This window comes from Gymnoscopelus braueri (assembly GCF_963280865.1).
Source record: "Gymnoscopelus braueri genome assembly, chromosome: 22".
NCBI classification, from domain to species: domain Eukaryota; kingdom Metazoa; phylum Chordata; class Actinopteri; order Myctophiformes; family Myctophidae; genus Gymnoscopelus; species Gymnoscopelus braueri.
In genome coordinates, this window is record NC_137624.1 from 2,077,789 (window position 1) to 2,105,786 (window position 27,998).

At 41.8% G+C, this 27,998-nt stretch overlaps 2 protein-coding genes and 1 long non-coding RNA gene across 3 annotated transcripts in view; 2 read left to right on the top strand and 1 right to left on the bottom strand.

The window, feature by feature from the left end:
• The window catches only part of LOC308078373 (ceramide transfer protein-like), a 49,434-nt gene that overhangs the window by 15,804 nt on the left and 5,632 nt on the right, over window positions 1-27,998 (top strand). The window contains exons 6-16 of the mRNA XM_080419500.1: window positions 18,167-18,283; window positions 18,909-19,044; window positions 21,306-21,389; window positions 22,503-22,660; window positions 23,008-23,100; window positions 23,513-23,599; window positions 24,202-24,297; window positions 25,069-25,116; window positions 25,783-25,878; window positions 26,054-26,186; window positions 26,578-26,648. Of these exons, the coding sequence (XP_080275626.1) occupies window positions 18,167-18,283; window positions 18,909-19,044; window positions 21,306-21,389; window positions 22,503-22,660; window positions 23,008-23,100; window positions 23,513-23,599; window positions 24,202-24,297; window positions 25,069-25,116; window positions 25,783-25,878; window positions 26,054-26,186; window positions 26,578-26,648 (1,119 nt within the window). The remainder of the gene's footprint in view (window positions 1-18,166; window positions 18,284-18,908; window positions 19,045-21,305; window positions 21,390-22,502; window positions 22,661-23,007; window positions 23,101-23,512; window positions 23,600-24,201; window positions 24,298-25,068; window positions 25,117-25,782; window positions 25,879-26,053; window positions 26,187-26,577; window positions 26,649-27,998) is intronic.
• On the top strand, window positions 1,295-2,785 carry LOC308077889. The gene is made up of 3 exons (XR_013932468.1): window positions 1,295-1,491; window positions 2,215-2,445; window positions 2,586-2,785. It is a non-coding gene; the product is annotated as an uncharacterized lncRNA (long non-coding RNA).
• Window positions 3,254-15,055, bottom strand: LOC308077988 (uncharacterized protein). The gene is made up of 13 exons (XM_080419018.1): window positions 14,648-15,055; window positions 11,866-12,034; window positions 11,629-11,778; window positions 11,275-11,377; window positions 11,048-11,174; window positions 7,516-7,814; window positions 7,299-7,389; window positions 7,063-7,179; window positions 6,583-6,658; window positions 6,195-6,452; window positions 5,197-5,368; window positions 4,463-4,611; window positions 3,254-4,356 (listed from the first exon to the last, which is right to left on the bottom strand). Exons 1-13 carry the CDS (start codon window positions 14,999-15,001, stop codon window positions 4,157-4,159), a joined length of 2,265 nt encoding a protein of 754 aa, XP_080275144.1. The 5' UTR covers window positions 15,002-15,055; the 3' UTR covers window positions 3,254-4,156.

The window sequence follows — 27,998 nt, forward strand, 5'->3', positions numbered from 1 at the left end:
TCAGCTATTTGTGACATTTGATTTAGTTTTAGTCTTAGTGCCCTATCTTGCCCGCCTTACCCCTTATACCTAAACTTTGTAGGCATTTTTTACCATTTCGAAAAACATTTTAAAATAGCCAATCTACATTGCGTGTAGATCTACTGGATCTATTCTCCACTAGTCCCTCCCTAACATGTTAGTCTAAATTATCTGTTGACAAAATTATAAATGTTTTTAGTCATCATCAGTGAAAAAAGGTAGTCAACGAAAATGTTTCATCATAGTCCTAGTTGACATAATTAACACTGATGCTATTCAAGACATTCAAGACACTTAGATTCTAGTTAGTTTTGTTAACACAATGCAGTTAGTTATTGTTCTTTGTAAAGCATCATATTCCGTTTTTATTTCAGTTAACCAACATGTTTTGTCAGTTTTAGTTTCTGTCATTTGGTTAGTTTTAGTTAACTCTAATAACCCTTATAGAGTCAGTGCTGCAGTTACAGCAAACTACAGAGTTAACTTTATATATTATATAATATAATATATATTTATCTATATTGAGTCCATCTGTCACTGATGAGGGGGGATTCACGGCACACACACACGCGCACGCGCACACACACACCAACCACACCCTTCTTTCTCTCTGCCAAAACATGTGGAGTTCATTTCTGGTCCAGGGAAATCCCTCCACTTGTCACCCCACCCCCTCCCCCCTCCCCTCAACTCGAGGATGCGCGTGTGTGTGAGAGTGTGAGTCAGCCACAGTGAGTCATGTCCTCCCTCCATGGTGACTCACAGAGTAAACCTCTCTCTCCCTGCTAAAGGCCCCAGTGAACTGTCAACTCACATTTACTGCACTACTCTTCTGCTAACTCTCAGTTCAATTCAATCAGTGGTGGAAGAACTACGGTACACACATTTTGTACTTAAGTAAAAGTACCAATAATACCACAATGTAGAAATACTCTTGTTACAAGTAAAAGTCCGGTAATCAACATTTACTTGAGTAAAAGTACAAAAGTATTCGCATTAAAATATACTTAAAGGCCAACTTGCAGGTTAAACCCTACTCTTCAATTATGTGTAGTTTACATCATTGGTATCTAATTTCAATATTTATTTTTTTCCATTTTACGCCGGAAATTCCGCTCAGAAAGGGTTAAAAACGTCCACGCACGAACAACATGTATGGAGCCAGTCAAAAACCTTGTTAGACGCTATCAGCGCCGTGACGTCACCGAAGGTTACTTTTCCCTTCCTCTCATCCACTACAATGGAGTTTGACTAGCGCGGAAAGACATTTTCTTGATCCAAAATGGACGCCTTACAAGAGGAAAATGGGTTTAATCGTCGGAGAGACTTTGACGGACCAGCACCATACAATTTCGAGCCTGTTAGGCAACCGAGACCAGCAGCAGATGCCTCTTCTGTCAGACCTCGATATCGCCAGGAGATGGAGACATGGGGTCACAACAACATGTGGCGGATCGGTCAGACGTCTTGGTAAGCGCCATTATCAACAGTATAGCCTAGCGTTGCATTGTATCAATAACGTGCTGGAAAAGTACTTGTATTACTTAAGTAAAAGTATCAATACTGCAATGTAGAAATACTCTGTTACAAGTAAAATGTACTTGAGTAAAAGTACAAAAGTACTGTCAAAAAGTACCAAAAGTAAAAGTACTCATGGTGCAGAATGTCCCATTTCACAAGTACAAAATGTTTTTGAAAAATCTTTTGAAAATAGCAGATCTACAAGCTCACAAGTGCTTGTAGGGCTGAAGTGGTTAGTTATGTTTTGTAATAATAATCGAAATCTACAAAGTAACTAGTAACTAAAGTTTTCAAAAAAATAGTACAATATTTGCCTCTGAGATGTAGTGGAGTAGAAGTAAAAGTACTGAAAATTGGAAATACTCCAGTAAAGTAAAAAAAATACCTCAACATTGTACTTGAGTAAATGTACTTAGTTACTTTACACCACTGTCAACCTTATTAAAAGTATGATAATTTGCCTCTGACCTCCATTTTCACAAAGTAGGCTACAAATATGTTGATTGTTACTTGAATGCTGTTGCTAATAGAATAGTCCAGGTTGTTATATAGCCTAAATAACTCATTATCAGTATTTTTTAATTTCAAGGACCCCCAGTTTGATATGCATCAGGCCACAGACCACATTGATATAATATATAGACCTTTTCTTTTTTTTGTCTTTGAACTCAGGTGTCTGTGTGGAGAATGTCAACCTATGACCACTGGTATAGAGAGCGTGTGTTGCAGAGAGAGACAGCCCTACTGGAAGCTAGTAGAGGATTTAGCACCCAGACCTGAGAACATCCGGTGTCTAACACAACACCCTGGATTTGAAGGTTCCTGTCTGAATCCTTTCGTGCTGCAGATAGCATATCTCGCCTTCCGCCAGGAGCATGGAGCACTAACCCTCAGGACTTTTGAGTAAGTTGTACAATATTTTATGTTTTAAGTTTTATGACGCACCTGAAATGAACATGACCTGTATTTCATGCCTACTGCAGTGCTGACACCTGAATTTCCCTTGCAGGATTAATAAAGCACAATCTATCTCTCTCTTCCAGCCAATACCGCTACACAGCATACAGACAGATGGTTCGCTGGGCTTACGGTAAACTTGGTCGCCACAGTAGGAGGGTCGTACCTGCCTGTGTAGTCCACGCCATCAGACAGACATTTCCAGAGGAAGGTGGAAACTACAGAGGCTTCTCATGGCCAGACTTGAGCCAATAAAGTTATTGAACTGAATTGACGGTATTCATGTTTTTCTTCTTTAGATGCCAAAAACATTTGGTCACTATTGTCAAAGATATGATATACTATATGCCATCTATGTTATCATTTATCACAGATTGACCATATGGATTAAGGCAATACAATTGGACTTGCTATAGCATTACAAGTCATAAATAACCATGCAGGGTTTTGATTAAGAACACAAAATGATTTTCTCATCATTTGCTTCTTACACAGTAAACGGTCATGTGTAGTATAGTCAACATTTAATCTTTTCTTCTACTTACAGACCAGGTTGTCAAAATGTAAATACATGTCATTAACAGATATCAAGAAGTAGCATTTATGTCAAAGTGCTTACCTAAAGAGCAGTTGCTTACACAACACAAGTATATCATCTGTTATCAACAGGGGAAGCCAAACGCAAGATATAGACTGAGTTGAAGAAAACATTTATTTATCACAGACAGACACACATTTGAAATATTTATTTATGTCCACATAAACAGAAGTACACGATGTACAAAGGACCGAAGTACAAGATGTACAAAGGACATAAACACTGCCAGAGCAGTCAGATAATGGGGAAACAGCCAGTTACAAAGTGCATGTAAGGCAGAGCATTGTGCATACATCTGTAGCCTAGCTGAGAGATGGTCTGCTCTAGCCGATGATATTTCAGCACTTTGGTTAGGAAGGCTTACTCTAAGCTGTAATCAAAAGTACAGCCGACCTCGAGAATGAACACCTCCCTATGGTTTTCATTAACAACAATGACATCAGGGGTGTTAGCTGAAATGTTAGAGAACACAGAATCATCGTTACACAGGTTAAACATGCTCGGCTTCACAGTAGAATGCTTATACAGCATGATGGAGGACCTGAAAATAGAAGTGATATCTTTAGATAACAAATCCACTATTCTGTCATGCCTACTTATGTAGAGTCCCCTGTATACATGGCACCCATTTAAGATGTGGGACATGGTTTCAGCTATTTGTTCATGACCATGATGTATACAGTGAGGAGCATGGTTGCCTGGAAACCAGATGGAGAGGTTAAGTTTAGAAGGTAAAACCTGCAACCTCGCTTTCAGAGTAAAGACAACAATGCATTCGTCTAAAGCAACATTTTTGAACACAGAATGACAGACAGAATGGTCCGCAGCAGCGAGACATGCAGTCTTCCCTTGCAACCTCAGTTCAGTCCAATGCCTTTGCTGTTGTGCCCATAGGAGGGGATTAGTCAGTGGGAGTTGGTGTTCTGTTCCACACACAGTCATAGATGCTCTGACAGAGATACTGGGGTCAGATATAAAGTCCTCCAAGACAGCCATCGCCTCAGAGTTAGACCCTACCCACTTCAAGGTGACATCAGCCCAACACCACAGATAGCAGAGCTAGCGATCCTGGTGGCCAGAAGAAAAGCGGGACTGCTGTGTCAGGTACTGGGTCACAGCTTCAGCCTTGTCGACCTGTTGGAAGGTTCTTGCAACGGGGGCAGGAGCAGCAGCAGCCAAACCTTCACTGACGGCTCTCAGGGCTGATGGACTTCTGGCATATTGGTCCTTCAAAGAGCCCATCAAATCAAATGCATAGTCTGAAGAGAAGAGAATATTATATTGAAACACACACATTATAAAAGTATAGCAGTATTTCCAAATGTGCAAATTGTTGATAATTCCAAATAGTTATTGAACACACACCGTAAGATGGTTTGTCTTTGATGGGATGCACAACATGTTGCCCTTTACGGAACCTAGGGTAGGACACTGCGTAGCGTGGTTCTCCAGCACAAGTAGTGGCCACTGTTCTGTTCCCATTGTGGTTGTAATGTATAGCTGCTAAAAGGAGCCTATGGAAAGGAGAAACATTTTATGAGAATTAATTTTATGATAATTAATGTCAGAGATGAGGATGAAAACTGAAACGCTCGCACACTGTGGGCTCCAGTTGTAAGAACAGTGCTGCTGTGACGTTTCGAGAGCCCGAAACATCACAGCAGCACTCAGGTGTAATAAAAGAAATCCTACAACTGGAGCCTGCAGTGTGCAAGCGTTCTCTTTCAGTTTTCATGTTATATTTTTTTGCTTAGCACCGGCCCAAGTTTGGTTGTGGATTGCGCATGTCTCTCCTTCATTTAGAGATGAGGATGAAGGCACAGTTACCAAGGGTGCAAGTGCACACCAGTCCTTGCAAGGTGCCAGCCAACGAAATAAACACTGTGGGATAAGAGTCGCTGCCGATTGCAAAAACATATTGTGTACACAGGAGTGTGCGGTGACTTTTTATTCTACTGTAATGAGGATAAGATCTTTTCATTCAGAATACATTTACTTAATCATTCTGAAATTTCAATGTATTGAAATTTCTAATTTTGCATTTTTACTGCCAAAACCAAATTATCTTACGACACTGATCCTTAATAGTGTGACTGTACCTGCTATGCATTCCAAGGAAGGAGAACCCTGTGTGCTTTGGGGCAAAGCGGATCATCAGGGAGTGGAACGCCTCGAGTGAGTAGGTTTGGTTCTGGGGAGACAGCTGCCGTACGTCTTTGATGAACAGTTTTTGACTCACAAGAGCCTCCAGTTGAACAGCTGCTGATGAACCTGCACACACATACAACATCAGCATCAACAGTTTTTTCAATCTCTCCCTGATCATATGCTTTTTTGTACATATTTGTGAAAGGTTATTATACAACAGGTAGTTCCGACCAAGCAATCTGATTGGTTGAAATAGCCATCTAGCCGTGCTTCAAACCAGCATGATAGCACAGGCCTAATCACATAATAAATCACTCCGCACCTGATTAGACCATATATGGCACAGCTGTGCTGTGACGTCACGCTGTCCCACGGTAGGAAAACAAACAGCAAGGCGAAAATAACTGATCTACAAGCTGACAACGCGTCGCAATGGCGACGCATTGTCAGCTTGTAGATCAGTTATTTTGGCCACGTGACACGGTCGTACGACGGAGCATATAGCCTACTAGAATTCATTCCACTGCTCAAGCATTGATAGCTCAGCTGTGTTGATGAGACGGTGCCTCAGAGCGCTGCTACAGGGACTATTTAATGTCTCAGTCAAATAAACTCGTCTCTTTACAGGGAAACGGATAATAGCGAAACATTTTTATTATGAATTGCCCCACAATATGAATACATTTGGATGTGTTTTGTTGGTAACTGTTGTATAATCGCAATATTACACTCGAGGGTGTGCTTTACCTTACATTATTGGCACTTCAGTGATGCTCGCGGAACTCGGCTTCGCCTCGTTCCTGACCGCATCACTGGCGTGCCAATAATGACGGTAAAGCACACCCTCTCGTGTAATATTGCTTAATTCACATAGATATTCATTCAGACCATCAACAAAGTAACAGATCATGAAAAAGTGAACGTTTGCACATTCCTGAGCGATAGATACCTGGTTCAAGCCACTCCTTGTTTCTGTCCTCTCCTTCCAATGGCTCATGCTGACAGGCAGGGAATGCAGGCGTGTCATGCTCATGTATGTCTTGAGCATGATTGACCAGGCTTCTCCACTTTGCCTCCATCATGTCTGCATTGCCACTGGGAGTAGAACCGGCGGTCCAGTAGAGGTGGTTCACAAAAGACTGCTTCCAGAGCTTTACAACCTCACAGTCACGTTCTCTCGAAAGGGCATCCAACTTCTTGCCTACGGCTGTTATTGCACGCACACACACACGCGCACACACACAAACACACACTTTAAAATGGCACTGACAAAATTGAACTACTGTGATTGGTCTTGCCTTCCATGTAGCCATGCATTTTCAAGGACAAATACTTACATTTGGCAATATGCCAGATATCAAAGAAGTGTTGTGTTCCTTCAGCGCACAGCACATCTCGCACCCATTTTGCTACCTGCAGAATTGGTTGAATTGTACAGATACATGCCAGAATTTATGAGTTAACTAACCCTTCAAGTAAACTTGAAATGCATTCACATTCAAATATTTCTATTTCTAAAGTAAAAAAAATACAAAAAGTATCTATCACCACAGAGCCCCTCTCAGTTTCTTGATCGCCACAAGTTGATCGCCACATGAGACCCATTGTAACCAAATTGCCATCTTATAAACACAGGAGACTTTATTCAACAGCTTTCAGAGGTAAATATCTCCAATTCCACTGCCAACATTTATTTGGTTACCCTTGACGTGGCCTCCCTTAGTTTACACAAATATCCCTCCATGACTTTTCTGCCAATTCAACTATCACCAGAGAAAGTGTGTGTGTGTTTGTGTGTGTCTGTCTGTCACTTGTACCTGGCGGTTTCTGTCGGTGACAAGGACTGCGACTTTCAAGTCCTGCTCCTTCAGTAACTTGATGCTGCGTTGCAGGCCCTCTATCTCACACCAGTTGCTGTTAGCAACTTCTGAACTCTGGAGCACAATCAGAGAAACAAAAAACAAACCTAAACAAATGGGAATCCCAAACACAAACAAAGTAGAATGTAGCCACATAGATATGGCAGAAGGTACATGATGCATGAATAACAGACCTGTACAAGCTGAAGGTCAATGACTTTATTCAGCCGGTCCTCAATAAGGGAGTATGTCCCGTATTTGGCACAGTGTCCTGGACTGTCCGATCTGTAAAAAGCACAAGGCAAGAGGAAAATTATGGATAGATGCCAAATGTCTTAATATACAAATTATTAATGTTGTACTTATGTGTATATTCTAATGATGAATATAACAATGAGCATGGTAACCAACCTGCAGTCTCCAGACAGAATCAATCCTCCTTCCATCTCCTTCAGCTCACTGAGGATACTGGCTTGCTGGCTCTGCCAGGCCTGGATGACGGTGGGAATGGTGTAGTAGCGCTGATGGCGGAAGTAGGTGTTCACGCTGGTGCACTGTAGGCCAAATAGCTGGAGCATTCTGAATGTCTGCTGGGGCATACACCCTGAAAAGTGTACAGCTCCACTGAGCTGCAGGTTGCACTCAGGCATATTTCTGTGCAGCATTGACTGGTTTCGCCAAACCCTCTTGAATCCACATGCTGAACAGACCTATGAAATATATTCAAATGATCAGTGGTGTACTGTCTGTGTGTACTTTCTTATGGCTGAGGAATAAAGTGAGAACGTTTTTGAAGAAGAAAAAAACACAGAATTCAGCATAAGACACTGGGTTTTATGCTGAAATCAGATTGAAAGCACTATAGACCGGGAGCCAGGCCCAGCCCTCACGATGTTCTCTGCTAACTCTGCTTTCACTATTATTTCCTGTTTGCATATACCTTGGGCCATCACAAGTTCATACTGAACACCCCCAACTCGGGGCCGTTTGGTCTCAGGGGCCCCAAAACCCCTTTTTGGGGCGAAATTAATGTTAATGGCAATACTAATGAATACTAATGAAGTACTCAATTCAGTGACCTACGTTCAATGAAGTGAATGGCAGGTCGTTAAAATATGTGAATTCCTTCACCAGTAGCCATATATTATCACCCCAAGAACGATAGCCACACACATGATAAGCCTTCACGGCTTCACCTCAGAGTTAGACTAGTCAGACGGTCAGACCACATTCTTGCTGTTTGTATTGCTGCCCCCCAGCCCAGCCACTCCTGGGTGCAGCGTATCAGATACGCCGTTTCGAACCGTTTTTGGATGTATACGGTGGCGACGAAAAAGATCTGCAGGCCATACTGCGTACACAGCGTACCACGGTAGAACACATCACTGGCCCTAGGAGGGGTCCACGCACGATTGCTTATTTATTTATTTTTCTAGTTTGGATTTTTGGCATCCATAGGACCCCTAATACAGGGATTTTGATCATCCCAAGAAAAAAAGTGGTCCAAAGTGTTTTTTTCCCAATGTTTTATTATCCCTATGAGACCTGCAGGATTGCTGGCTGGAACGCTGGCGAGACTGTCTTTCGGAGACTTTGGCAGGCTCAAATTTAGACGTAGCCCAAATATAGAGATATCATTTGATTCTAGACAACCTCAGGTTTCCAATGGGACCAACCTTGTCATGCTAGACCACATTTTGGCGAGGGAAAAACAGCCCTCACCATTTTCCAAATCTCATGCAGTTTTGGGCAAGAACCATGCAGTTTTTTGCACGCAGTACAAATATGTAATTTCTGCCTATTGTAAAAAGGAGACCACTTTACTGTATCTATAGCTGTATGAGACCACTGTACTTAATCTATTGCTGATATGAGACCACTGTACTGTATCTAGACCACTGTACTGCATCTATAGCTGTATGAGACCACTGTACTGCATCTATTGCTATATGAGACCACTGTACTGCATCTATAGCTGTATGAGACTATAACTGTATTGCATCTAGACCACTGTGCTGCATCTATATCCCACTGTACAGAATATATAAACCACTGTACTGAATCTATAAACCATTGTACTGCATCTATAGACCAATGGTCCAGTGGTCTACAGAGCCTGGGGGGGGCCCAGGCTCTGGAACAGCTTGCCCTCAGTGGGGGGCGGTCGCCGCAAAGACTCGGTAGATGCAGTACATTGGTCCACAGATGCACTACAGTTGTCTATAGATGCACTACAGTGGTCTATAGATGCACTAGAGTGGTCTATAGATGCCCCACAGTGGTCTACATATGCAGTTGAGTGGTCTACAGATCACAACAGTGGTCTACAGATGCACTACAGTGGTCTACAGATGCACTAGCGTGGTCTACAGATGCACTGTGGTGGTCTACAGATCACGACAACGGTCTACAGATGCAGTATAGTGGTCTACAGATGCACTACTGTGGTCTATAGATACAGTAGTTAGTCTATATATGCAGTACAGTAGTCCCATACAGCTATAGATCCAGTGCAGTGGTCTCTAGATGCAGTACAGTGGTCTTAAGATGTAGGATAATGGTATGTAGATGCAGTACAGTGGTCTTAAGATGTAGTATAATGGTCTATAGATGCAGCACAGTGGTCTCAAGATGCTGTACAATGGTCTTTATATGCGCAGTACAGTGGGATATAGATGCAGCACAGTGGTCTAGATGCAATACAGTCATGGTCTCATACAGCTATAGATGCAGTACAGTGGTCCAAATACAGTACAGTGGTCTCATATCAGCAATAGATAAAGTACAGTGGTCTCATACAGCTATAGATACAGTACAGTGGTCTCCTTTTTAAAATAGGCAGAATACGCAGTACAAATATACATATTTGTACTGCGTGCAAAATGGTTCTTGCCCAAAACTGAATGAGATTTGGAAAGTGGTGATGGCTGTTTTTCCCTCGCCAAAATGTGTTCTAGCATGACAAGGTTGGTCCCATTGGAAACCTGAGGTTGTCTAGAATCAAGGATCTCCATCTTTGGGCTACGTCTAAATTTGAGCGTGCCACAGTCTCCGAAAGACAGTCTCGCCGGCGTTCCAGCCAGCAATCCCGCAGGTCTCATAGGGGTAATAAAACATTGAAAAAAAACACACTTTTTTTCTTGGGATGATCAAAATCCCTATATTAGAGGTCCTGGATGCCAAAAATCCAAACTAGAAAAATAGATAATAAGCAATCGCACGTGGACCCCTCCTAAGGCCTCTACTATGACTGAATATTACATTTTCTCCGATTTGATGTATAGTGCAGAATTTTGGCTACAGAAAGAGTAATTTTCAAGATACAAAGGTCATCTTGGGCTCAAATTGAAGCTTAGGGACATGGGAGGTTTTCTATATACAAGTGAGGCAGTGATATTCACCATAAAGTGCTGGAAAATAATCATCTTTGTTGTTATTTGTCAAGCAGACAGTTTTTTTGTGTGTGTTTCTGGGGATGTTGTAGGTCATATTTAAAAATACAATGGTAGCAAGCACCAGAATCCTATTTTGCTACTTACCCCTATGTGTCAGGATAGTCCATGCCGAATTTCATATGTGTAAGACAATTTATGTAATTTTAGTAAATTTATATTGCCATTAACATGAATTTCGCCCCAAAAAGGGGTTTTGGGGCCCCTGAGACCAAACGGCCCCGAGTTGGTGGTGTTCAGTATGAACTTGTGATGGCCCAAGGTATATGCAAACAGGAAATAATAGTGAAAAAAAGTTAGCAGAGAACATCCTGAGGGCTGGGCCTGGCTCCCGGTCTACTAGCATAATGCAAAGTGATAACCCGCTTCAAACTGCACTAAGATCAGACAAAACACATGAAGTCCACTATGCAAAGTGAATGCATGACATTGACACATTCCAAGAGGGTACACGCCACCAGAGCTTTCTACAGGTGCAGGATAAAAAGTACCTGTTGGATTTTCACAAATGTCCCCTCCTGTCTCTGTATGATGGCTTGCGTGGCCTCACAGCAGCTCGGGCAAGTGGCAAACAGCTCCATGAGTTGGCTGTGACACACTATATACTTATCGATATAGCTGAGAAAAAATAAAGGAAAAAAAAACAAAAGTTTGATTAACACTGAACAGTCAGTATCGTGACATGAACAGATTAGTGTAACTGTGTAGTGTGTCTTACCAAGGGGCAGAGGAAGCTTCAAGGTGTGGCGAGTCATCTGAGTTCTCAGAGAAGAGCTCGTCTTCAGCCTCTGGAACCCAATTGTCATCACCTTTCTTTGGTGCTGAAATGATTAGTCGATACATCGATTAGTTCATCAACATAATTAACACATTCTGATTTTAAAAGCAATTAATATCATTCATTCGGTAGGGGAAAAAATGATCTTTTTTTTTATTTGTTTTTTTATCCCACGATTTTGTAACCCTATTTTTTACACCCAGTGCCAATTGTCTATGTAATCCTGGGCACTACCTTCCCTCTGCCAACCTAGGGAGGCCAATATCGATTATAATTGGTTGCACGGCCCCTCACCTGACTGCTCGCTATCACTCTGAGAGATGGTGCATTGGCTTTGCATCGGACTGGCCTCAAAGCTTGAAATGTCTGTCTGTGTTTCCACAGACACCATTTGGGGGACTGCCTGTGTCCCCAAGGACAACATCTGGGGGAAAACCTGGATGCCTGTAGAAAACAACAAGTGATATAATCGTAACCATTCTCTATAAAAGGCTGTGTTGGCTAAAACGTGCAAAGCAAATTAAAACCTACCCAAAGAACGGTGTGGTGGTCTCCGGTAGCTATACTGAGTTGCCTTGTGTGCCGACTCCCTTTGTGGCTCAGAGGGTGGAAGAGAGGGTTCAGAAGATGGGCCAGCTTCCTCCTCTTCCATCATAGGCTCCTCTGTCACGTCAGGAGTCGCAGAGTGGCTTTGAAGCGTCTGTTGTTAAAAAAAAGGAGCATTCAGTGTTTACGGTTCTCATAGTGGGTTCCAGGAGGTACCCATTAAAATGAGAAAAGGTTTTATTTCACTATTATTAATTACACTCCAACACTTAGACCGCAGGCAGGGCACGGACTGTGGACCTCAACCTTTTCAAATATTGGAAATAATTGTATATCTTCAACCCCTACACTAAAGTAACAGAACTAAGGGATGTTCATTATGCAATCTACTTGATCTGATCATAACCTTGCTTTCAATGAATCAAACTCACTCTGGCCTGTGCTCTTACACAGTGGTAAAAAACATTTGCTGCCTGCTCCGAACGCCATGAAAAACACTTTTATCATTACAGATTTTCCATACTTGTGTAGGAAACCTGATTTTACATGACAAGATAGTCTACAGTACAAAATATTTTCAAATGGGGTCTGCAGCCTAACGTGTAATTGACAATACAATGAGAGCCACTGACTTAGGAAACAGCTTGCATTAGACAATGATATTCTTGTACCTCAAGCTTTTGCATGTGGATAACAATTTGTAACATTTTAATTTGCACATGAGCCTGCAAATAGATCACATACTACACATGATACTAAATGTACATAGGATATCATACATTGAATAGCAGTGGTGTAAAGTAACTCAGTACATTTACTCAATTACTGTACAAATAAAAATGTATGTAACAATTTTCACTACTTCTACTCCACTACACCTCAGAGGCAAATATTGTACTTTTACTCCACTACAATTATTTGAAAACTTTAGCTACTAGTTACTTCATAGATTTAGATTATTACAAAATATACGCCACTTCACCCCTATGATTATTTGAAAATAGCCGATCTACAAGCTTACAACTTGTGACCTTGTATTGAACTGTACTTCCCTGTATTTGTCTTTGCAAACTGTAATAAAGTATTCAATCAATCAATCAAAGGCTGATTGATTAGATCTGCTATTTTCAATATATATATATTTGGAAATATGATAACGTCTGAAATGGGACATTCTGCATAATGACTACTCTTACTTTTAGTACTTGTATAGTAAGTATATTTTGACGCCAATACTTTTGTACTTTTACTCAAGTAAATTTGAATTACCGGACTTTGACTTGTAACAGAGTATTTCTACATTGCAGTATTGATACTTTTACTTAGGTACAAAACTTGAGTACTTTTCCCACCACTGTTGAATAGCATTATAACTGCTCAGTTTCGCCTAGCTGAGGGCTCATACCAACATTTATACTTATAGTGTTCAGGGAAATGCTGATAGCTTCTATCCTCCCCCTCCCTAGCCCTGAAACATGACTGTCATACCATGACACTGTCATACCATAACAGTCATGGTGCCGAGTCCCCCCGGTTTATAGCGGTGTTCAATTTTTTTACATTGCCAACTCTCACATACATAAACGTTCAGATTTCAAATATAAAGTGCTTACCCCCGAGCCACGGATGTTACAAGGCGACCCGGACCGCGATAAGTACCCATATCTCCCGTATTGTTCAATAAAAAGCATTTTAATCCCATCGCCGGCCATTTTCTTTTTTTTTGGGTAATGTATCAGAGTGCAAATACACATCCCAACCGTTAGTGTCGCATGGTTGAAAGTATCGGAGACTTTGGAGAAAATGGCCGGCGATCGGATTAAAATGCTTTTTATTGAACAATACGGTTGATACGGGTACTTATCACGGTCCGGGTTGCCTTATAACATCCGTGGCTCGGGGGTAAGCAGTAAGCACTTTATATTTGAAATCTGAACGTGTATGTACATGTGAGAGTTGGCAATGTAAAAAAAAAACGAACACCGCTATAAACCAGGGGGACTCGGCACCATGACGCTTGTTTACAAGCGTCATGTGAAGCATGGCTACCCCCTCCCCTTCTGTTTTTGGCATCGCTACTGACTGCTTACCAGTGGTGTAAAGTAACTAAGTACATTTACTCAAGTACTGTACGCGTTGTGAGCTTGTAGATCGGCTATTTTCAAACATGTGCGTACTTTTACTCGCTGTGTACGGGCATGTACGGCTCTCCCGTGTTGCCCATCATGTGCGAGAAACAAGCGCTGGTGTTACGACATCCGAGCAAAACAACTAACCATCATCGGGTCCAAAACACGAGCAGGACGGGGACACACACATCGCGGGGTCCTGGGACTACCAGGGGGTCCGGGCACCACCAGGGGGTCCCGGGACCCCCGCGAAAACATTACAAACAACGTCATAAACAACAGTTCTGCGTGCTGCCCCATGCCAGGGTCGGTGTTGCCAGGTTTAGCGAGAGAAAAAAAGCAACCAGGTATATGAAAACAAGCCTAAAAGGAGCCCTTCGCCCCCGGTGGTCCCCCGGCCCCGACCCCCACTTCGGCAGTGGCACGTAGGTGTCGAACTCTAGAGGTTCATTTTGATACCAATACTTTTGTACTAGTACTCAAGTACATTTTTAATTCCGGACTTTTATTTGTAACAAGAGTACTTTTACTTTTACATTTTAGTACTTTTTCCACCGCTGCTGCTTACATGTACTTTTGATAGTCCTGCAAATCCTAACACATGTTAGCGTCAAAAAGATAGTTAGATCCACACTTACCCGAGACAAACCAAGTTTGTTTACTGCAGCAACAGATCTTGCACCCACAGAAGCTTGTCCAGGCGACTGTATAGAAGGTACAGCACCTTCCATAAGTCTCACCCGGTCCAAAGTCCGGAATCCCAATCTATGGGAGATGAGATCCCCTTGGATATAATCCTCCTCTTTGAAATGGGCTCCACATATTACTGAGTGCCGGTCTTTCACCGACGACGCAGTAAAATCAGCCCTCTTTACCTGTACAAACCTCACCCATGATCTAAAGGCTGGCGTGCCTTTCTTTGGAAAAGCATGCACTTTATGTCCAGAAAGGGTGGAATTGGTACACCCACCACACGCACAAATATTTACCATTCTTGCAACTAAAGTCAGGCTAGAGAAGATAAAATAGCAGATCTACAAGCTCACAACGTGTTGCCTCGGTTAGTAGTCAACAAGTGCAACCAGGATGTAGTAACAAGAGGGCTCTTTGCTTCCGCCACTACCTGCGTGTGAATCTCAGCGCCCCCTGCGGGCCTGATACCTGCTGTGACGTCATCATTACGCTGACACACGCACGCTATGAAATGTGGACCAAAATATGCGCGTGCATGAGGGTCGTGGTTGGGCGGACAAAATGTTCGATAAAAACGCTAAAACTGGGTCAATTTCGCAAATTTTTTTTTCCTCTTCATGAAAGTCACCTTTGTCCTAGTCCACATTGTGTATTGAACAAAAATACAACCTGCAAGTTGGCCTTTAAGTACTGAATCTAAATGTACAAATTTTGCAGAATTTCACAGGTTTTCAAATGTATAAACATGCTTTGAAAATAGCCGATCTACAAGCTCACAACGCAGTATGCATAGGGCTGAAGTGGTTAATGTATGTTTTGTAATAATAAATCTTCGAAACATATTCAGGTTAGGGTTAACATTAGACATTTGGTGCATTCGTGGAATGGCACCCGATGGAATTCCTTTCCATTTGAATGGGGTGATTCATAGTACATCGGCTGGGAATGACACGGCCAAACAGTGTGGGTAGCGCTCCCAAAAGATCTGCCAAAATCCTCTGCAACATTCCTCCGTTTGGTATTCACTCTCGTTTTGAGCTTCAAGTGCTGGCAGGTGTGTGCCAGTCACAGGTGTGTGTCGCTGGGTCCTTCAACTTTGTTGAGTTTGTGAGATGCTCGGAATGCTCCAAGCACAACATCACCATGCCACGGTTGTCCCTTCAGGCAGTGGTGGAAAAAAGTTGCAATGTTGAAATACTCTGCTACAAGTAAAATCCCGGGATCCAACATTTACTTGAGTAAAAGTACAAAAGTATTGGCATCAAAATGTACTTAAAGTACCAAAAGTAAAAGTGCTCGTTATGCAGAATGTCCCATGTTTTCAAAAAAATCATTTGAACATAGCAGATCTACAAGCTCACAATGCGTCGTTGCGACGCATTGTGAGCTTGTAGATCGGCTATTTTCAAATGGCCGAAATGTATATAGGGCTGAAGTGGTTAATGTATGTTTTGTAATAATCAACAATCTACAAAGTAAGTAGTAACTAAAGTTTTCAAATAATTGTAGTGAAGTAAAACATATTATTCTGAGATGTAATGGAGTAGAAAATTGGAAAAATACCTCAAAACTGTACTTAAGTACAGTACTTGAGTAAAAGTACATAGTTACTTTACACCACTGCCTTCAGGATAAGGCCTGTGCAATAGGTTAACAGGGGGCACATTTTGGCACATCTTTTTGGGGGCGCTACCCACACGTTGAGCTGCGTTGCTCATTCCACCAATGCACGATCCTTACAAGTTGTGCGTTGTTGTGAAGGGTGACTAATAAGGCTTTTTCCACAATATAAAATACAATACCAATCGATGTTATTGAAGAGGAGAGAAATAATCGACTGAAATAAAGTTTCCAAACTTTTTGTTAGTAGTTTTATATTGATCAGTATGTAGATTAGCTTCATCTCAGCCTCAGTGAGTGAACTCGAACATGACAGAAGGACTAGGGTTACACCAGGTCACTGACCTAGAGCTATCTTAAGCTCAGTAGGACGTCGCTGCCCCCTGGTGGCTTAACCCATTAAAACCCAGGAACACATCTGTGTAACACTTAAACCGTTATTTTATACTTTGGCTATTCAAAAATAGCAGATCTACAAGCTCATAGCGCGGCGTGGCACCAAGTGCTGCGCTATGAGCTTGTAGATCTGCTATTTTTGAAAAATCTTGAAAATTTGCGCACATCTTTGAGTACATAATATTTTTTAAGGCAAAATGTTTTACTCAAATCTTTGCTTCTGGGGGGGTCCCTGGAACAAAATATTTTCAGATGGGGGGTCTGTGGCCAAATACATGTCATTTTGGGAGGTCCTTGACATGAAAAGGCACCACTGATATTATAGCAACGTAAGGGTTTCAGAAAACTGTTTTAGAAGACATTTGTAGAATCGTATCTCAGGTCTTAATGGGTTAATGTCCTCAAATAGATTCTACTCATATTTTTCCTTGTATCTTTTCCGTTGCTACGCTATGTTCCATTCAAGAAGGGTCATGTTGTTGTTTAGCAGTGCGCAGCATGTGAAATTATTGTCCCGTGTTCTGCTCTATCAGGAAAAAGTGATTGAAACCTGGTTTCCTGCACAAGTGCTGATATTTTTTTTACCATTGAGCTAACACAGCCGGCCTGCTTGCTCAGGGGATCAATTTAATCTTGACCATCAGGTCAAACTTCGTGTCAGATCCTGTGTCTAGGTGAGACATGACCTTTGACACGATCTAAATGTCTCAATAGAAGAGCAGGGAGACAGAATATAACCACCCCAATTGTATAAGTTACGAATATTGTATTGACATTACCATACAGATTGGACAAAAAGTTACATAGTGCCACTTTATCTAAAATCTTGATAAAAAATTGTGGTTTATGATATTATGCTGAATAACGTTTTTGTTGGTGGCCAAGCTGTGGCCTGTTTGACATTTTCTTTGTAAGCAGATTGTCATTCAGAAACCGAATCATTTGTCACTTCAGTAGCACATCTTTTTAACAATGGGCTTAAAGACGTGGTGAAATAAAAAAAATATATATATATTTTTTTCACACTTTTGGAGCATATCCGTGGTCATAATATGGACATACCTAATAACATATTTGTGGATTCTTATATCAAAAGGATATAAGTGTCTGGCTGTCTGGCTGTCTGTCTGGCTGTCTGTAGAACACTAGAATCCATATTCTGTTCATAAAAGGTGAACATCCGACAAAGATGCGGTAAAGGAGCGTACTATATGTACTAAACTATTCTCGCTATTCGGTAATACATACAACCAATATGGTACAGCAAAGTAAATTGTCCCTTTTACAAATTGGTTTGTTTACTGTTACTGAGAAAACAATGTTGCACATACAGCTAATCATCTGGGGACCCCCCAACAATAATGTTGGGACCTCCCTGGGGGTTTAAGTGGTGCATAAAGTTGATAATGATATAATCATCTGTATGCCATTTCTGTGTGTCTTGTCAGTGTGTGCAGGCCGAGTCTGGCTACGGCTCAGAATCCAGTTTGAGGAGACATGGCTCCATGATGTCTCTGACCTCTGCTGCCAGCGGATACTCTGCCACCTCTGGCTCCTCTTTTAAGGTACGTTCTGCTACACCTCCTCTTTACTCCTCCACCACCTCCTCTTTACTCCTCCACCACCTCCACCTCCTCTTTAACCCGTTAAGACATCTGTGTAACCACCATTATTTTATACTTTGGCTATTTTAGAAAAATCTTGCAAATCTTTGTATATTATATATATTTTTTTTTAAGCGAACATTTTAACTCATCTTTCCTTCTGGGGGGTCCCTGGAACAACATATTTTGAGATCGGGGTTCGCGGCCAAATACATATAATTTTGTGGGTCCTTGACATGAAAAAGTTTGAGAACCACTGATGTTATAGCAACATTTAGAAGACATTTGTAGAATCCCCCAGAAGCAAAGACTTGAGTTAAAAATGTTTCGCTTTAAAAAATATACATATTCAAAGATTTGCAAACATTTTCATGATTTTCCAAAGAAATAGCAGATCTACAAGCTCATAGCGCGGCACTCGGTGCCGCGCTATGAGCTTGTATATCTGCTATTTTCGAATAGCCAAAGTATTAGATAACGGTTAAAGTGGTTGAAATCTAAAATGACCGATGCGTTCCCGGTCCTGATGGGTTCAGCCTGATGCATGTAGTATGTTTTTAACATGTCGTTCTGCGTTGTCCCTCAGGGCCACAGCCTCCGAGAGAAGCTGGCAGAGATGGAGACGTTCAGAGACATCCTGTGCAGACAGGTGGACACTCTGCAGAAATACTTTGACAGCTGCTCAGACGCGGAGTCCAAGGACGAGCTGCAAAGAGACAAAAGTAGGAACCGCACACACACACAAACATTTGGTTCCATTTTTACAAACCCATAAGGGTCCCTGTGGTTCCCTTTTGTAGACCTATAAGGCCTGTCAACGAATATTCCATATTTGAATATGAGAAATTAACAAAGGTTTGACTGTCAAAATTAGTTTCAGTGTTACTGCGCATGCGTGGCCAGACTATGGGCTCTGTTGTCACGGTTACGGTCAACGCGGGCTATAGGATCAATGACCGGATGGACCTACTGTACCTTTGGGGCTGCAGCGCGCGCGCGCGCACACACATGCACACGCGCGAGCAGCGCTACAAAATTCGAAAGGATTTTGATTTAAGGGTCATATCCACACAGACAGCGTTTTATGAGCAGAGCGTTTTGGATATCATATCCATAGCCAGGCCTGGAATTTTGACATTTTAGGGGCAAGGCCACTTGCCAGGGCAGGAAGGCCATCAAATAAAATAAGATTTTAGTCCATTGGAATAATGAATTTACACATTACACATTACCTGCCAAAAAAGGACATTTTTAAAAATACACCCGTTTACCGCCAAAGACGGACATGGCCGTCTTTTCTTTTTTTTTTTTTTTTTCACACAGAACCAGAGAAATCGCTATCTAAAGATTTACTGCTCCATTCACTCCCTGGTTAACTTATTACCGGTACTTAAAAATCCTGTATCTCGGCTCCTGTGTACTTTTTTTTTTTACCATGTATTTTTTGGTGAAACATGCTTTTTTCAACTGGTTGCAATTATGGAACAGATTACCGCGATCGGATATTTTTTTTCCCACGATTCTACAAGACTCCTGTGTGTGTAATGAGGGGATCACCGTGAGGATGGTGATCACAGAAAATATTTTGTGACTACCGGTACTTAAAAAATGGTTAAAAAAGGTTAAAATATCTTAAAAAATGCTGGCACTTGGTGGGAATAAAAAAAAAACTCTGGCAGGGACTGTGTTAAGGGTTAAGGTATCCATGCTCAGCCCTGCACCACGTTACTGGATTGGTTTAAAGATGGGGACGCAGGGGAGTTAACAATTCAGAATCTCAACAAAAGACACTGGTGTCTGCATGACAAGAAAGAGACACTGGTGTCTACATGACAAGGAAGAGACACTGGTGTCTACATGACAAGGAAGAGACACTGGTGTCTACATGACAAGAAAGAGACACTGGTGTCTACATGACAAGGAAGAGACACTGGTGTCTACATGACAAGGAAGAGACACTGGTGTCTACATGACAAGGAAGAGACACTGGTGTCTACATGACAAGGAAGAGACACTGGTGTCTACATATTGACAAGAAAGCGAGAGAGAGAGCAGAAAGTGGTACAGTCAGTCAGCTGGGGCATTAAGGCCACTTTGGCCTCAGCGCATGCCACTTTTTTGAGGGGCACAAGGCCAAACTGAGGGGCAACGATGGCCATGGCCTTCGTGGCCTCCCTGAAATCCCTGTCCTTTCCATAGCACTCGCATGCAGATTGGAAGTGGGGCCTAAAGGTTAGAGGAGCGCACTTGTTACCGGAAGGTTCCCGGTTTGATTCCCTAGACCGGCAGGAAAAATCTGGGTGGGGAAGTGAATGGCCACCACTCACCCTCCAACACCGAACCCCCAAACTGAACCACTCCAGTGGAGCACTAGTCCCCGGGTATGGACCAGCGTGTGTTATTAAATCATTTACATAAAACAAAACCGACCGTGGGTGCATTAGGAAAAGATTTAAGAGTTTAATAAAAAATGACTGTAGTGAACCGAGTGTCTCTCTGGAACTGTTCCTCCCCCTCGTCTGTCTGATGCCAGAATATTTGTCACTGGACTGACCAGCGACAATGAAGCCTGCTTTTGTTCCCCTCTCTCTCTCTCTCTCCGTGGTGCAGATGAAACCATGTCATTGTTGTAGTGTTCAGCATTGCAGCTACAGTAAGGATGTTCATAGTGTGGCTGTATTATTGTATAGTATTGTATTTACAGTATCTATGTTTGCAGTAGCACTGCTTTGATGACAGCTAGAAGGAGCTTACATGAAAACACTGCTGTTCAACACCTCTCTGACTCATCTCTCTCTCTCCCTCTCTGTGTCTGTCTCTCTGTCTCTCTGTCTCTCTGTCTGTCTGTCTGTCTCTCTGTCTCTCTGTCTGTCTGTCTGTCTGTCTGTCTGTCTGTCTGTCTGTCTGTCTGTCTGTCTGTCTGTCTGTCTGTGTGTGTCTCTCTGTGTGTCTCTTTCTCTGTCTGTCTGTATCTCTCTCTCAGTTGTGGAGGATGATGAGGATGACTTCCCAAGCACTCGCACAGACGGAGACTATCTGCACAGCAACAATGGAAGCAAAGACAAAAGTGAGTGAAATAAAAGTTTTCTTTTATACTCGGGAGACATTTACTGTCGATGCAAAGAAAGGTATGAGTATCCCTATATCTGGGATGCTCACTGTCCACAGACAAGTGGAAATTCAGAATCCTGAACAACTGGGCCACAACCTCTTTTTACAAACGATTTACATGATATAGGACTATAGTTATGTAATAGATAGAATATGCTAGATATACTTACTTATATGATAGATATAGTTGTACAGTAGGATGGATATAGTTATATGCAGTGTTGGGTGTTGTGTTACATGTTAAGTTGGCTCTTCAATAAGGAAGATTTTGTCTTAGGAAAATTCCTAGAGAAGGCATGGCAGTTGCGTTGGAGGACGATGTATCCGTAACTCACAGTCTGGACAATCAATATGTTTATGTATTCTGTTTTTGGTGTATGCAAATGTTATGAGTGTCTTATAAGCCTGTGCGGGCTGGACATCTTGTGGTGCAGGACACTATAATAAAAATCTATCTATCTATTACATATTAGCCCATTAAGACCGGGAAAGTATCTGTGTCATTTTTAGATTTCTTTTTGCTATTCAAAAATAGCAGATATACGAGCTTGTAGATCTGCATTCTTTTTTTCGTGAAAATTTGTGCAAATCTTTGATATATATCTTTTAGAGCGAACATTTGTAACTCAAGTCTTTGTTCCTGGGGGTCCCTGGAACCACGAGGTGGGGGTTCGTGGACAAATGCATATCATTTTGGGTGGTCCTTGACATGAAAAAGTTGAAAAAAGAAAAAAATCAGTTTTTGGCCGCCGACCCCATCAAAATATGTTGTCCCAGGGACCATCCCCAGAAGCAAAGATTTGAGTTAAAAATGTTTAAAAAAATATATGTATTCAAAGATTTGCACAAAATGTTCAAGATCTTTCAAAAACAGCAGATCTACAAGCTCGTAGCGCGGCACTCGGTGCCGCGCTACGAGCTTGTATATCTGCTATTTTTGAATAGCCCAAAGACGTCTAAAATGACAGAGACGCGTTCCTGGAATTAATGGGTGAATGAGCCAAGTAACGTTGCATTACTCGTTACAATGAACGCCATTTGATTTAGTTTCTTATCCTCTCTTGCACAGTGCTTCAGTGCGTGAGTACAAAGGGCATCAATGGCATTGACTTCAAAGGCGAGGCCATCACGTTCAAAGCTACAACGGCCGGCATCCTGGCTACGCTGTCCCACTGTATCGACCTGATGCTGAAACGAGAGGACAGCTGGCAAAAGAGACTGGATAAGGTACCAAACACGCTACAATCCTCAGTGTTAATTTAACTCTTTAAGAGCAAACAAATGGTCTCGTTCTGATCCAATTCACACAAACGATGCTGGCACGATCTGACCAGGCAGTAAATAAAGCCGGGTTGGCTCCTCCCATTTCTTAGTCCACTTCCTCCCGGGTGCTTCTGTGTATATTCCCACTAAAAAAAACACTACATGTTTAGGGCAGTGGCGCTGACAGAATCTGCTGTTGGCAGAATCTGCCTTGAGAGATTACACAGACATTCAGAGATTCAAACAAAAGCAAACGTTCTGTGGCTTTTTGCTTTAAATGTTTTAAAACAACATGGTGTTTGTTTGTGCAGGAGGTCGACAAACGGAGACGAACAGAAGAGAGCTATAAATCATCTATCAATGAGCTGAAGAAGAAAGCCCACTTCGGAGGACCCGATTATGAGGCAAGGACACTGACTCATAGAAAGTCATGCAGCATATCATCGTTGTCAGATGTAAACCTCATATGTCCAAAGCTGTTGCTTGTCAGGATTCAAATATTTAAAAATTACAAAAATAGCAGATCTTCAAGCTTGTAGATCGGCTATTTTTGGCTAAAGTTCTCTGATGCTAGGGTTCAGGTGGTTAAGGAAAAATAAAAAAATCATATCACAAAGATTTGGCCCCTGTAGTAACTCTGAGGACCCCCTAGGGGTCCCGGACCCCCTGTTGAAGACCCCTGGTCTAAAGTAAAGGTGTATGGGCGGGTGGCGGGACAGAGCCTTCCAATGTAAAGTTTGAGTCCTTTTGAAGTAATCAATATATAGTATAATCAAATTATGTAATCAATATGCTTCCCGTTTGTTCTGTCGGCAGGAGGGCCCGAACAGCCTCATCAATGAGGATGAGTTTTTCGACGCCGTTGAAGCTGCCCTCGACAGACAAGACAAGATAGAGGAACAGGTAATATCACATGTCAAGTTTTCTGAAGGTGAAATGATGGACTTTGGTACATCACAAAGCATGCAAACAGTGTTCTCTGGTGTGGCGCAAACTACAATTTTAATTATAATGTAACCAGTGTTGGACAAAAGGTACTCAGACAAAGTACTTGAGACAAAGCATAGATACTAACTACAAGTGAAAGTTGCTCAGTCAAATTCCTTCATCACTTCAAAGCCAGTGACCTCTTTCATGTTCATAACATGGTTTTGATGGAGTAGTATGCAAGTACACGACAGCTGTGTAAGTTCAGGACAGCTGTGTTTTTTATGTATTTTTGTATTCCAGTGTAAGACACAGATAAGAAGGCGAGGACGCAGAGACATGTTTTATATTTTTCTTTTATTCCAGTGTCAGACAGAGAAAGCACAGAGGACAAAGAGAAACATTTGATATTTTTTATATATCTTTTTTTTATTCCAGTGTCAGACAGAGGACAAAGAGAAACATTAGATATTTTATATATATATATCTTATTTTTGTATTCCAGTGGACAGAGAAAGCACAGAGGACACAGAGAAATGTTTTATATGTATTATTTGTCTTTTTCTTTTTCATTCCAGTCTCAGACAGAGAAGACAAGGACACAGAGAAGCGGTGCAGTTGTTCCATCTGGAGAAATGTTGTCAGCCACAGAAACACACAGATTCTCTGACAAGGTTTGGCTTGAAGCCCCTATAAAGCCCTATTCGCACGGGATTAGTATTATCTAGGGACCTCTGATAATTCAGAAATCGGCTATGTTCAAATAGCCTAGGTATAAAATAGGGCTAAAGTGGTTGATGTATGTTTTATAATGTAATAATTTAAATCTGCAAAGCAATTAGTAACTAAAGTTGTCAAATAATTGTAGTGGAGGTGGAGTAAAAGTACAATATTTTCCTCTGAGATGTAGTGGAGTAGAAGTATGGAACATTGGAAATATTCCAGTAAAGTAAAAAATACAAAAAAAAATTACTTAAATACTTGAGTAAATGTACTTAGTTACTTTCCACCACTGCTGCATGTACACCTACAGACCTTAGAGTTGAACGGGAAGAGTAGGACTGAGGCCTCCTGGTGGGGGCTCCTCACTGGCAGGTGAGTCAGTAGGATACAACAGCAGTGACAACACAGAAATGTGTGTGGAGGAATTAATTGACACAAACGACTAAATTGTGGGGAAAAGGGGGTAAAAATTAGTTGTCTTCTCTAAATAAAAATAAATAAATAAACGTTCATTTGGGAATGGCTTATCACATCATTCTATGTAGTGCTCCTCCCTCTCACTTCCTTTCACATAGTCTTCTCATCCCATAATACTGTTTCCATGGTTTCCTTTCCTCCAGTCATCTATCTCTGCCTCATCTCCATACTGTGGCGTGTGTGTGTGTGTGTGTGCGTGTGTGTGCGTGTGCGTGTGTGCGCGTGTGTTGTCATCCTCTCTGTAGACACTCCCCGCTCCTCCTCCTAAAGATGTCCACAGATTCAGTTCAGAGGTAACTGACCTTCCTCCAGGAACCCAACTCCTAGCCTGGTTCCAGACGAATGCAAAACAAAATTGCCCCTGGCAGATTAGGTCTGGCCCCTCTCAATAGAGATTGTATTTCTCTCCCAGTGATATTAGTCTGGCCATGCCAGGCTACCCAACTCCTTCCTCAAGCCTCTTGATACTTTGTCGTATGACGGCGTCTCATGCCGAAAATTCACAATCTACAAGCTCATATCGCTTAACGATGTGTTTGCGAGCTTGTAGATTGTGTGTTTTCGTCAAATGTTCACCTATCACGACATGCCCAGAAGAGTCTCCGTGCATAACTGTAGTTGTAGGTTTACGGAAGGTGGCATACCTGTTTCCTGCTCCGGTTCATTAGCTTCATATGATTGGCTGATTTGATTGGCTCGTTTGATTGATTGCTGCCGAGCCAATCAAATTAAGCTATGGGAAAATTCACCGAAACAGGAAACGGGTGTGCCACTGCCTGGAAACCTGCGACTAGATTCACACACAGAGACTATAGACCGAATCATCATGATGTCTCCACATCCAAAAATGTGTTTCCGGGTAGATAACGCCGGCAGTGTCGCATTGGAGCAGTGCTATTCATTCTGCTTGTTGCTGACATTCACTCCGCCTGCTCTTCCTCTGTGCTGTCCTGTGATAGGTGGAGGAGATGGTGCAGAGTCACATGACCTACTCCCTGCAGGATGTGGGCGGAGATGCCAACTGGCAGCTGGTGGTGGAAGAGGGAGAGATGAAGGTAAATGAACACTTCACTCATTTTAAGACCTGAGGCCGAATCTCCAATGCCTTCTAAATAAATCACACTTTCAATATTTTTCTAAAATAGTACATTTATAAGTTCGCAGCGCAGCATGAAGTGACGTGCTGTGAGCCTGTACAGCATATTATAATTATTATAATGATATTTCCAGGTGTACAGGAGAGAGCTGGTGGAGAACGACATAGTCTTGGACCCATTGAAGGCAACACACAGTGTGAAGGGAGTGACGGGCCATGAGGTCTGCAACTACTTCTGGAACACTGAGTTCCGTAATGACTGGGAGAGTAAGTCCTTTAAGAATACACCCATTACCGTAATGACTGGGAGAGTAAGTCTTTTAAAAATACACCCATTACCGTAATGACTGGGAGAGTAAGTCCTTTAAAAATACACCCATTACCGTAATGACTGGGAGAGTAAGTCCTTTAAAAATACACCCATTACCGTGATGACTGGGAGAGTAAGTCCTTTAAGAATACATTCATTACCGTAATGACTGGGAGAGTAAGTCCTTAAAGAATACACCCATTACCGTAATGACTGGAAAGAGCATAGGGTTTACAGACGAGGAGCGACACAATGTAGGGTTGAATGAGGATAAACGTTTGTCTCTTAGACATAGATGTAGCTCACTTTAAATATTGATTAATGTGCTGTTTTCTTCTCCTCTTTTAGCCACTATTGAAAACTTCAATGTGGTGGAAACGTTGTCAGAAGATGCTGTGATCGTCTATCAAACACACAAGGTAAAACTCTAAAATGAATACAATGAACATGTTATCATCTGTTCATTGCGCGTCTTACTTGTTATAATGTTATCATTGTGGCCAGATGAACAACAAACATGCTCTGAATTTCTTTCAGAGCATGTTTATTTGTGTACCAGCTTGGATAAATGGGAACTAAAATCAACATTTTTATCGCTATCACAATGAGAGCTTGTTTTTCAAAATTATAAGGGAAAAAATACCATGACATTCTTTTGAACTTTAAAAAATATATATTAAAGCAGCACTTTGTAACTTTCCTCTTGCACCCCGGATTTGAACCTGGTTTCCTGCTTAAGTGCTGACGTTTTTTTACCATTGAGCTAATAGAGCCGGCCTGCTTGCTCAGGGGATACATTGAATCTTGATCCACAGGTTGAGAATCACTGTCTGTCAGAAATAATATTATCTTCAGTTCATTATAGTATCGTCATGGATCATATTGTCATGCGTTAGCTGAGTGAGTAGAGAGGTCTGGTAATCAGAAGGTCACCAGTTCACCTCCCGGCCCCGGTCTATACGTGTCGGAAGTGTCCCTGAGCAAGACACTTAACCCCTAAGTGACCGCTTCCCCTGTGCTCCCCTGTGGTGTTTAATATAACAAGTAAGACGCGCGAACGCTGGAAGCAAACGCAGCTCGAAAATGTTGTGTATTTACGGACTTGTAATCCGTGTTATTTCACCATGATGGGGAGAGAACAGTGTGTGTGTGTGTGTGTGTGTGTGTGTGTGTGTGTGTTTTGCAGGCTGTTGTGCATTTTAATCAGAGCATTGTCTACATTCCTGCACTCTGGAGCACTCTGGCGGCTGCACACTAGGGCATTCACAACTAATGATTTTTACTAGTCGACTCATTTGATCAAGGACTAGTCGAAATTTACATTAAAACATTTTTTTAATTATTTTTTATTTTTTTTAGGGGGGGGGGGGGCATTGTTTTAATGCCATCCTACTACTATATTACTATTATTATTATCCTCCTGCCCTTATTTTTATGGCGTTTTAAGGGGAAGCGCTTCTGGCACAGCAGCACATTACCACAGCAGCATCTCCAAGGATCCACATTGCCCAATAATAGGCTTTTATTGGGCATACTTTTGACCCCCTTTTGATAAAAAATTAAGTCAGGAGGATAATAATAATAGTAAGATGGGCCATTACTATGGCATTAAAACAAATAACAACTTTATTTTATTTTTTATTTTTTCCCCAACTATTCGACTAGTACCAATTTAAGTGCCGATTAATTGTAACACAAATAATTGCGACAATTTATTTGTAGTTTTGGCGTTGGACATTGGAACATAAATGAAAATTGCCCAGGGCCGA

Excerpts from the sequence above, each read along its gene's own strand:
- LOC308077988 (XM_080419018.1), bottom strand. The coding sequence starts at position 15,001 with ATGGTAAATATTTGTGCGTGTGGTGGGTGTACCAATTCCACCCTTTCT. Across the intron at positions 11,779-11,865 it reads ACCACCACACCGTTCTTTGG|GCATCCAGGTTTTCCCCCAG; the intron begins GTAGGTTTTAAT and ends TGTTTTCTACAG. Across the intron at positions 6,453-6,582 it reads TATCTGGCATATTGCCAAAT|CCGTAGGCAAGAAGTTGGAT; the intron begins GTAAGTATTTGT and ends GTGCAATAACAG.